At 40.8% G+C, this 12,322-nt stretch overlaps 1 protein-coding gene across 8 annotated transcripts in view; it reads left to right on the top strand.

Moving 5' to 3' along the window:
* The window catches only part of FAM135A (family with sequence similarity 135 member A), a 158,558-nt gene extending 156,579 nt beyond the window's left edge, over positions 1 to 1,979 (top strand). For all 8 annotated transcript variants that reach the window (XM_044924542.2, XM_025294943.3, XM_025294942.3 and 5 more), the window contains one exon: positions 1,687 to 1,979. In XM_044924542.2, coding sequence (XP_044780477.2) covers positions 1,687 to 1,892 — 206 coding nt within the window. In that variant the 3' untranslated portion in view covers positions 1,893 to 1,979. The remainder of the gene's footprint in view (positions 1 to 1,686) is intronic.
* Positions 1,980 to 12,322: the final 10,343 nt, after the last annotated feature.

Below are 12,322 nucleotides of genomic sequence, written 5' to 3'. Positions count from 1 at the left end.
GAAAGTGAAAGTGGAGAGTGCAAAAGTTGGCTTAAAATCAACATTCAGAAAACGAAGATCATGGCATCTGGTCCCATCACTTCATGGAAAATAGATGGGGAAAGAGTGGAAACAGTGTCAGACTTTATTTTTCTGGGCTCCAAAATCACTGCAGATGGTGACTGCAGCCATGAAATTAAAAGACGCTTACTTCTTGCAAGGAAAATTATGACCAACCTAGACAGCATATTATAAAGCAGAGACATTACTTTGCCAACAAAGGTTCGTCTAGTCAAGGCTATGGTTTTTCCTGTGGTCATGTATGGATGTGAGAGTTGGACTGTGAAGAAAGCTGAGCACCGAAGAATTGATGCTTTTGAACTGTGGTGTTGGAGAAGACTCTTGAGAGTCCCTTGGACTGCAAGGAGATCCAACCAGTCCATTCTGAAGGAGATCAGCCCTGGGATTTCTTTGGAAGAAATGATGCCAAAGCTGAAACTCCAGTACTTTGGCCACCTCATGCGAAGAGTTGACTCATTGGAAAAGACTCTGATGCGGGGAGGGATTGGGGGCAGGAGGAGAAGGGGATGACAGAGGATGAGATGGCTGGATGGCATCACTGACTCAATGGACGTGAGTCTGAGTGAACTCCGGGAGTTGGTGATGGACAGGGAGGCCTGGCATGCTGCGATTCATGGAGTCGCAAAGAGTTGGACACAACTGAGCTACTGATCTGATCTGATCTGATCTGATACCTGAAACTAATATAATACTGTAAATCAACTATACTTCAATTAAAAAAAATTTTTTTTAACCTCTTTTGTAAATCTGTATGATATTAATCCCTCTTTTAAACACTTCTCTCTCTTCTTTCTCTAATTTACTTCTGTATACTATTCCCTTCTCAGCATTCCTCCAGACTGCATCCTTCCTCTTCTCTGAAATTTAATACCTTCATCCCTAAATTTCATGTTTGATGGATATATGTTAGCACTCATCTGTTATTAATGAAGTAATATATGAGCATTAAAAATGGTCTTGCCCCTTTTAAGGCAGTTTGTGCTTTTATGTGTATATGTATGTAAACTTTATCATTTATGCTTTGCATGCTCTCAATAAGTCCATTGTAAGAATTAACCAGAAAGAGAGAGAGGAGCACAACTTTGAAATTAAAAGCAAAACCAAGCATTAAATAAACCTATAGGCCAAAAAATAAAAAGAATTCTGTTTGATGTTTGAGCCAACTCACATTGTTCTTCTGATTATGGAAAGTTACTATTCTTTCTCAAAATAATTTGGAAATATGTTGAATAATGTTAACTGCCTTTAAAAGTGTTTGCTCTAGACTCAGGTTTTAAATTTAGCCTTATCAGGATGTCTCATCATGGCTCCTCTACAGTCATTAAGAGACTTCATGTTGAAGAAAACTGTTTGCTTTATTATATTCATTATTTTTATTTAATACCAAGTTGACAAAAACAGTGTATAATAAATTTGTTATTTTAGTTGGCTAGATAATGCAATCATTTATATTTTCTCTACAATAGTCTCAAAAATTATATTCAAGCAAAAAATCCTTTTAAAAGACATTTTTCTGCTTTAAATGGAAATAATGTAACTAAATTTTTTAAATTATATAAAGTTGGAGAAGAATTTTTTTCAGTTCTTTTTGTGAACTGATTTTCCTTTTTTATATTTGTCCCATAGGACAGATCTATTCAGAAATGATCCACAACTTACTTCGCCCGGTTCTGCAAAGCAAGGACTGTAACTTGGTTCGATATAATGTCATCAATGCATTGCCCAATACAGCTGATTCACTCATTGGCAGAGCTGCACATATAGCTGTTCTGGATTCAGAAATATTTTTAGAGAAATTCTTTCTGGTTGCTGCCCTCAAATATTTCCAATAGAATTAAAAACATTGGTAGAGACTTGACAATTACCTCATTCAACAATGATTTAGATAATCTATTATAATAAACTATAGATGCTGATAAGTTCTAAGAAATATTTATACCTTTTTATATGGAAGATAATTTATATCATCCATGTTTAGAGCTTTTTAAACATCAACTTTACTTTCTAGGTAATGTGCCTGTGCAATATTTTTTAATTTCATCTTTTTACTTTTCTATTACTTTTTCATATATTTTGCTACATAAGTATTTCAGTGAAACTTTAAGCCCATATGTATGTATGATTGTTTTATTATTGGCTTTCCACAATCTTTACATCAGACACATCATATTAAAGGCCATTATTGCTAGAATCACTCCAAAATCACTGCAGATGGTGACTGCAGCCATGTAAAAGACGCTTGCACCTTGGAACAAAAGCTATGACCAATCTAGATAGCGTATTAAAAGGCAGAGACATTATTTTGGTGACAAAGGTCCATCTAGTCAAAGCTACAGTTTTTCCAGTAGTGATGTGAGAGTTGGACAATAAAGAAAACTCAGCACCGAAGAATTGATGCTTTTGAACAGTGGTATTGGAGAAGACTCTTGAGAGTCTCTTGGATTGCAAGGAGATCCAATCAGTCCATCCTAAAGGAGATCAGTCCTGGGTGTTCATTGGAAGGACTGATGCTAAAGCTGAAACTCCAATATTTTGGCCACCTCATGCGAAGAGCTGACTCCTTGGAAGACCCTGATGCTAGGAAAAATTGAAGGGAGGCGGAGAAAGGGACGACAGAAGATGAGATGGTTGGATGGCATCACTGGCTCAACGTGCTAGACAGGGAAGCTCTGGGAGTTGGTGATAGACAGGGAAGACTGGTGTGCCGTAGTGCATTGGGTCACAAAGAGTCAGACACAACTGAGTGATTGAACTGAACTGAATTGCTAGAATAGCATGGGATTTTAAATTTTCTAGTATGGGGGTATTATTTAGTTAGTCATAAATTTTACTTTTAACATTTTAGTATGTTTAACTGGAAATAAAATTATGGCTGCTAAAATATATTTTTTGAAATCAACTATTTTGCCCTCTCAAACCGGGTAGTTCATATATGACAATGTTATAAAAGTTTTCTATAAAAAGTTATTATTACTGTTGCTAGTAAACATCTGCCATGCCTATTAAAATATATTTTCTACAGGTGATTTCAACATTATTTCTCATATTGACTTTTATTACTGGAACTTTTGATGTTCATGTTAGCAGCATCTAGAGATTTTTTTGAATGTTTGAATGCCCTCTGCCTTGGTTTGGTTGGAATTTTGCTAAATTTGGTAATGTTGCTTGAACTTTCTGAGTACATTTCTTTAACTTTTTCATGGACTTCCTTGTATGTACATAATAATTAAATGTTGAAATTTATGAAATACTTTTATGAATTTAGATAATTTTTAAATATTGCTAAAATTTGTTGAACTAAAGAGTAATGTAAATATAATAATTCATGGAACAAAATAATTAACTTTACATGTTTGGTGACACAGATGCAAATGTTTTGATATATGGAGATGTTAAGTCTCTTGACTTTACTCAAGGTGCTGAATAGCATTAAATTCATTATTTTCCTTTCCTGTTTTACTTGTGAAAATAACAATGCACTAAGGATAATAGAAGGTCTGTTTGCATTTACCAGTTGTGATAGAAGGCTTTTGTAAATATGTATTGTAAAATTGATGCATGTTTATTTTTAGCATTGTGTTATTGCCTCTGCTGCTAATAAATGAACAAATGACTATCTGGAGGACAGCTAAAACACTCGCTTATTTTCAGAATACTAGAGGTGTATTTTTATTTATAATTGGATAGACTATATTAATTAACTTTATAGGACAGTGTGATTGTGTAACTTATACCTTTGTGAACTATTTTTATAATTCATATCATTTGCATATGTTAAAACATATTTCATTATGCTCCATAATTGTTTTTTAAAAAACATATGAAAATTTTTGAATTGAGTAAGCAATAATATACCAAGTGCATTATAACTGGAAAATGTAAATGCATTATTCACCCTGTATTTTTGCTACACACATTTTTTCATCTTCACATTCCTTGGTCCTGAGTTTAAAATACCATACTTTTTTCTTGTATTTCTTTTATTTCTTATTTTTAACTAAAAGAAGTTTCACTTATGAGTTTGAATAATCTTCTGGGTTTATCAAAGTATTCATTCTTATTCATAATCATACTATTGTTTTTAAGGGAAATTGCTCTTTATGATCATGGTTGGTTGATTGGATGTTTGTTGTTTTAATACAGTTTTAAAAACATATCAGTTATCATGGTTTCCAGTCCAATAGATTTAACTTCTGATTTACCACAGAAACTGTTATACACTATTCACTTTCAAATTCAGAGTGCAGGGGTGGGGCAATGATCATCCGAAACAGTGTAGTTGACTCTTAGAGAACGAATCTCATTAGTATATCAGTTAGAATTCTGGGTTGTAAACAACAAAAACCATTGTGATTAACTTCAGCAGAAAAAGAATTTATTGAAAAATATAGGTAGTTCACAAAATTGACAGAAAGACTGGAAAACCACTCTTAGATAACAGGTAGAAACCAAGGAAGTGAGGTGACCAAAATTATATCGAAGTTCCCACTCCAGAGGAGCTAGAGGTTTGTGTATATTTCTGCTGGCAGGGATTCCTCTAAAAACTGGATTACATCTGCTGCTTTGCATCACTCATTCCAGATTCAAAGTCTCATGAACGTGTGATTGACATGCTGTCCTGTGCCAGCACTCAAGCTGCCAGGCACCCACCCAGGTGAGTATATCAGGCTTTCTCAGCCTCTGCAGCAGAAGAAGATGGGACCATTTCTTCTGCCAGAATTCAGAAATGGGTGTGATGACTGAGCCCAAATAGAAAAACACAGCACGTCCACTACAGTCCACTTCTTTGCCTTTCCAGCATCACAAATATTGTACTCACACATTTTTACAAATGCTTCCTCCTAACCTAATACTGTTAACACCCCTGTCCAGTTTCAGGTCCAGGATCTTGGTGTTCTGTCCATTTCTCCACTGGTTCTGTAATGATCTCGCCTCAGTAATGTGCAACCACAGAGAAAAATATGACTTCATCACCACCCCACAACGTACAATGAGAGAAAAGAAGTTATTAACAGTATAAGCACATGCATGAGCCAGTGAGGAAAAAATGAACAACTAGAGCAGTGCTTTGCAAGTTTCCTTGGTGAATTCCATAGGGGCTCCACAACAGACCAGCTGAAGCGTAATCTCCAGGGCAGGATTTGAGGAGCAGCATGTTTTATGTCCCAAAGCTCTCCAATTTCAAAGCAAAACCATGGTAAATACAGCCCTCAGTTCTGCCACTGGTCATGAGGCTAGATGGTTATGAGCTGTCACCACTGCCCCTTATTCCCTGTTTGCTTTCTGTTCAGCCAGCACCTCAGCTGATAAGATTTCTTTACCCAAAGATCTGAGACTTAGGTGATCTTGCCTCTACATGCTTGCAATAGTCTACTTAATGTTTACAGTTCAACATGATATTGTGAACAGGTACTCCAGGAGATGAGGTCCTCCAAGTTCTAGACAGTCCCTACTCCCTTTTCTCCTGTGGTCATAGGGCCCATCACTACAGCTAGCACCTTAACCACTTCTAACCCCTTACCCAGTTGATCAGTCACTAAGTCATGTCAGACTTTGTGTCCCCATGGACTGCAGCATGCCAGGCTTCCCTGTCCACTATCCCAGGAGTTTGCTCAAACTCATTTCCGTTGAGTCAGTGATGCCATCCAACCATCTCATGCTCTGTCGTCCCCTTCTCTTCCTGCCTTCAATCTTCCCCCAACATCAGGGTCTTCTCCAGTGAGTCAGCTCTTTGCATCAGATGGCCGAAATACTGGAGCTTCAACTTCAGCATCAGTCCTTCCAATGAATATTCAGGGTTGATTTCCTTTAGGATTGACTGGTTTGATCTCCTTGCAGTCCAAGGAACTCTCAAGAATCTTCTCCAGCATCATCGTTTGAAAGCATCAATTTTTCAGCACTCAGCATTCTTTATGATCCAATTCTCACATCCGTACATGACTACTGGAAAACCATAGCTTTGACTATATGGACCTTTGTGGGCAAAGGGATGTCTCTGCTTTTTTAATATGCTGTCTAGGTTTGTCACGGAGAAGGCAATCACCCCACTCCAGTACTCTTGCCTGGAAAATCCCATGGATGGAGGAGCCTGGAAGGCTGCAGTCCATGGGGTCCCTGAGGTTGGACACGACTGAGCAACTTCACTTTCACTTTTCACTTTCATGCATTGGGGAAGGAAATGGCAACCCACTCTAGTGTTCTTGCCTAGAGAATCCCAGGGGCGGGGGAGCCTGGTAGGCTGCCGTCTATGGGGTTGCACAGAGTCGGACACGACTGAAGCGACTTAGCAGCAGCAGCAGCAGGTTTGTCATGGCTTTCCTTCCAAGGAGCAAGTGTCTTTTAATTTCACGGCTGCAGTCACCATCTTGCAGTGATTTTGGAGCCAAGAAAATAAAATCTGCCACTGTTTCTGTTTTTACCCCATTTATTTGCCATGATGAGCTAAGAATGACCAGTTGGCAATCCCAACTTCCAGCTCAGAGAAAACACTGTATCCCCTTATACTCCACACCAGGCACAAAAACTGGCATACCAGCAGAACCTGGAATCATGGAGATGGATGATGAGCAGTGAGGGTCTGAGACTGCTTGTCTTACTTGCGATCTTGCTGGCTGCAGTTCCATGGATGTTTGAGGGCAGGAGACTCCTGGGTCAGAGACAAGAAACTTGATTACAGCAAAGTCATGGCCAAAGTGCCAGCACATTCACAGCAGTTCCTAGAACCTCAGTTCCCATAGCGATGTGGAGGGCCAGGTGGCACGCGTACACCCAGTGCAGGTCCAGGACCAAGCATGTTGGGTTGCATTAAGGGAGAAGAATCCAGGGCTGAGACCCAAGCCATTAAAAAAAAAAAACTTTTTATTGGAGTTAACACACATGTTGTATTAGTTTTATGTGTATAGCAAAGTGAATCAGTTACATACTCGTTTTTATTTTTTTTAGATTCTATTCCCATATAGGCCATTATAGGGTATTGAGTAGACTTCACTGTGCATTATATTCTTTTCATGTTTGAGCACTATTCCATTGTATACACACCATTTCTCCTTTATCCATTCTTCTGTTGCTGGACATTTAGGTTGCTTCCACATCCTGTCTACTGTAAACAGTGCTGTAGTGAACACTGGGGGTGCACCTGTCATTTCCAATTATGGTTTTCTGTGGATATATGTCCAGGAGTGAGATTGCTGGGTCACATGGTAATTCTATTTTTTGTTTTTTAAGGAACCTCTACACTGTTCTTCATAGTGGATGTACCAATTTATATTCCCACTGTCAATGTAGGATTGTTGCCTTTCTCCACAGCTTCTCCAGTATTTATTGTTTGTCAATTTTTTGATGATGGCCATTCTGATCAGTGTGAGGTGATATCTCATTGTAGTTTTGATTTTCACCTATGGTTTTTCTGGAAACACAGAAGACCCTGAATAGCCAAACCAATCTTGAGAAAGAAAAATGGAGCTGGAGGAATCAGACTCCTGACTTCAGATAGTCTGAAGCTGTAGCTACAAAGCTACACTAATCAACACAGTATGGTACTGACACAAAAACAAACACATAGATCAATGAAATAGATGTGGAAGTCCAAAGATAAACCCATGTACTCTGGTACCTTGTCTATTACAAAGGAGGCAAGAATATGCAATGAAAAAAAGGCAGTCTCTTTAATTAGTGGTGCTAGGAAAACTGGACAGTTACATATAAAATAATGAAATTAGAACCACACCATACACAAAAGCAAATTTAAATGGATTAAAAGCCTGAATGTAAAGCCAGACAATACAAAACTCTTAGAAAAAAAACACAGGCAGAACACTCTGACATAAATCGCAGGAGGAGCTTTTTTGACCCACCTCCTCGAGTAATGAAAATAAAACTTTTAAAATGGGATCTACTTAAAAACTTTTGCACAGCAGAGGAAACCATAAACAAAACAAAAATACAACCCTCAGATTGAAGAAAATATTTGCAAATCAAGCAACTGACAAGAGATGAATATCCAAAAATACAAACACCTCCCTCATGCAGCTCAATATCAAAAAACCAAACAAAAAACCTCACAAATAACACAACCAAAACATAGGCACAAAATCTAAATAGACACTTCTCCAAAGAAGACACATAGATGGACCAAAACAGCACATGAAAAGATGTTCAACATCACTAATTATTAGAGAAAAGCTACCCAGTGCTATTTTCTTTTACCTAGAAGCACACAATCCAGTTCTTTGCCCCAGGAGAGCAGCAGTTAAATGGTAGTAATGCTGTGGTTGCCTTGATCTACTTAGATGCCCATGTGACCATCTACAGAAACTGCCCTGCCAGGCAATGAAACTGTAGCTGGCATGCTCAGCAATAATATGCAGGAATGCTTGACCCATGGAAGTCTGTGTCTTCCCACAATTGTTAGATGTCACAGCAAGGTAACAATCCCTCTGCTACTCCTTGGACACTTACTGTCAACATGAGAGCTGGCACTGAACACTGTTAATTCATTTGAAGCATATGCCAGATTCTTTAGGACAGGATCTGAAAGTGTATTTTTCTCACATGGGGCTGTCCTACAAGACCAATTGCTTCTGGGCTGATGGGATATGTGATGAAGCTGATTTATCCCACAGGCCTCTGTACCCACAGTCATCAGTGAGTTCTTTGGTGACAAGCAATGTTGTAAGGGAGGCTACATAAAGTATATGGAATGTAAGGTATTCAGTAAGTCCACAGGTGAGGTGAAGTGCATAAAAGAAGGACAAGTCAGGCATAACAATCCAAACCCAGAATAATTGTTTATTCCTATACAGCAAATTGCTGCCTCCTCCATTATAGATGTAGGAGACCTGGGTTCAATCCCTGGGTTGGGAAGATTCCCTGAAGAAGGGAAAGGCTACCCACTCCAGTATTCTGGCCTGGAGAATTCCATGGACTATATAGTCCATGGGGTCGCAAAGAGTCTGACACGACTGAGCAACTTTCACTTCACTCATAGTAGAGTCACTTGTAATCAGAGCCACCACTTAAACGCTGTTCCAGACTGTATCAGGATTGGGTTGGTCTCTGCAAGTAGTGGTGCTAGCCCATCAGAGTTGGCAAGGGTGAAACTATGTTAACACTACAGGCATGTCCCCATGCCACTGTGGCTGCCTTGTCAGGGACGCACTAAACAAGCACAGCTGTGGTGAGGGGCGGAGACAGACCGATGCCTACAGAGTTGTGGTGGTAACCAGCCTCTAAAAAGCCCTTCAGTGATCCCCGCTGCTGGCATTCTCCCCTGGTGTAATCCCCTCTCTCTGACATAGGCTGGGTTTGCTGGTTCACTGCTAATCAAGAATTCAGCAAAAGTGATAGGTTGTCACTTCTGAAGTGAGATTACAAAGGGACTGTGCCTTCCATCTCCAGCAGTCTCCACCATTCTCCTGCTTGTTCTTGGACACTCAGCTGCCATGTTGTAAGACGACTTCTGGAGAAGCCTATATAGTGCAGAACTGAGAAAGGTCTTCAGTCCAAAAGCCACAAAGAACTAATACCTGCCAATAATCAGGTGGGTGAGCTCAGGAGCCGATCCTCCCATAGTTAAGCCTCCATGTGAGACACGAACCGAGTTCACAGCTTGACTGCAATCTCATTTAATACCTAGAGCCAGAGGCACCCTGGATCCTGGATTTAGGAGGCACAAAAGGGGTGAGAGAATAGATGTTTATTGTTTTAAGCCACAAAATGTTGGTATGTTAGGCAGCAATAGAAAACCTACAGTAATCTTGTTCTGTAGTCAAAGCTTTGGTTTTTCCAGTGGTCATGTATGGATGTGAGAGTTGGACTATAAAGAAAGCTCAGTGCTAAAGAATTGATGCTTTTGAACTGTGGTGTTGGAGAAGACTCTTGAGGGTCCCTTGGACTGCAGGGAGATCAAACCAGTCAACTCTAAAGGAGATCAGTCCTGAGTGTTCATTGGAAGGACTGATGCTGAAGCTCCAATACTTTGCCTACCTGATGTGAAGAACTGACTCCTTGGAAAAGACTCTGATGCTGGGAAAGACAAGGTGGGAGAAGGGGAGGAAAGAAGATGAGATGGTGGGATGGCATCACAGACTGTATGGACCTCAGTTTGAGCAAGCTCCAGGGTTGGTGATAGACATGGAAGCCTGGCAAAGAGTTGAACATGACTGAGCAACTGAACTGAATCTTGTTCTAATTAAAAGCCTTTTTGCAACAGGACCCTTCTTTTGAGCATTCAGTGGGACCCAAATGTTATGCTTTGACATCATTTGGAGATGTCCTAATTCCAAAAATGTATCACAAAACCTTTACATTTTCCTAGTCCCTCACTACTTAATTTCAGTGCCCACGAAATGATGTATATCTTTATCCCAAGTTCTATCTCCTTCCAGGCAAAGATAATGTCCTTCCCTCTGGGAGGATTTATTTTTATTTGTTTTGTCTCTGCTGTTCCTCAAGGCACCTGTAAAATGCTCGAAATACCAAAGCAGTCATTTGCCAGCTGGTCAGTATATTGAGCAAAGCCCTCTGTAATCTAGCTTTGCGTTTGTTTCCTTGATCAAGTGGCCACATGGAACTCATTATCAAGCTGTAAATATGAAATAAGGGTGAAAAGGTGTGTGTGCAACCTACCAAGCTACTTGTTAATGAAAACTGCTGGGGTTTTGGCTTTGGGCCTTTCTGAAAATACCACTTCCTTCTGGTAAAAGGAGTCCTTATCTAGGAGAAACATATCTCCGGTTCAGAGAACTCAGATTCTGCAGCCATGTGACATTACTTGGTCAGACATTACCAGGGTCCAGTTCAGTTCAGTTCAGTTCAGTCACTCAGTCGTGTCCAACTCTTTGTGACCCCATGAATTGCAGCACGCCAGGCCTCCCTGTCCATCACCAACTCCCAGAGTTTACTCAAACTCATGTACATTGAGTTGGTGATGCCATCCAGCCATCTCATCCTCTGTCGTCCCCTTCTCTTCCTGCCTTCAATCTTTCCCAGCACCAGGGTCTTTTCAAATGAGTCAGTTCCTCACATCAGGTGGCCAAAGTGTTGGAGTTTCAGCTTCAGCATCAGTACTTCCAATGAATATTCAGGACTGATATCCTTTAGGATGGACTGGTTGGATCGTCTTGCTGTCCAAAAGACTCTCAAGAACACCACAGTTCAAAAGCATCAATTCTCTGACGCTTAGCTTTGTTTATAGTCCAAATATATCCATACATGACTATTGGAAAAAACATAGCCTTGACTAGACGGACCTTTGTTGGCAAAGTAATGGGTCCAAGAGCAAGCCAAAAACTTTGCTAAAAACAAAACAAAACAAAAATCAAAGGGACTCCACTGTAATTCTGTTTAGACTTCCACAGGTCCCATGAAGCCTCCTGCCCTGCCATACATTCTGCGAACGTCACTGGAGCTGCTGGACCAGGAACGCAGATGCACAGTTCTACCTCCCTGCGGGCACCCCACTCCAGTACTCTTGCCTGGAAAGTCCCATGGACGGAGAAGCCTGGAAGGCTGCAGTCCATGGGGTCGCTGAGGTCAGACACGACTGAGCGACTTCACTTTCACTTTTCACTTTCATGCATTGGAGAAGGAAATGGCAACCCACTCCATTGTTCTTGCCTGGAGAATCCCAGGGAAGGGGGAGCCTGGTGGGCTGCCGTCTATGGGGTCGCACAGAGTCGGACACGACTGAAGCGACTTAGCAGCAGCAGCTGGACCAGATGAGAGCCTTCTGCTTGGTGCTGCACTCAAACTGCATCTTCCAGTCCACCCGGTAAGTGGGTGCGAGTTCACTGAACAAGCAGACGTGTAAAAAAGAGAGAGAACTGAGGGGAAAGAAACCTATTGCACGAGCTAAAGAGTAGCAGTTGCCCGATCTTTGTGGCCTGGAACAGCGAGCTCTCAAGAGACCTTCGCCTTCAAGTTGAGGCGAAGCAAACGGATTAAGATGAACAAACGAAGGCATGCCTCCGTTTGAGGGGATCCACCTTCACCCACGATTTGAGGTTTTCATGAACATGGGGTTCAGGGTAGTTTGGGTTGTTCTTCAAGAGAAGGCTGAGCTGTTCCACTTTTTCTTGCAGGCTGCTCAGTGCCGGAGCACTGATTTCTGGGGTGGCGTTGGGGCGGGCGCGCTTGGCCCCACGTTAGCTTTTGGAGAATGGAATGGCAATGCACTCCAGTATTCTTGCCTGGAGAATTCCATGGACGGAGAAGCCTGGCAGGCTGCAGTTCACGGGGTCGCAAAGAGTCGGTCACGACTGAA

The sequence above is a fragment of the Bubalus bubalis genome, chromosome 10 (genome assembly GCF_019923935.1).
Source record: "Bubalus bubalis isolate 160015118507 breed Murrah chromosome 10, NDDB_SH_1, whole genome shotgun sequence".
Taxonomy (NCBI): domain Eukaryota; kingdom Metazoa; phylum Chordata; class Mammalia; order Artiodactyla; family Bovidae; genus Bubalus; species Bubalus bubalis.
The sequence above is the reverse complement of the archived record's forward strand: the minus strand, read 5'-3'. Positions and strand labels throughout refer to the sequence as shown.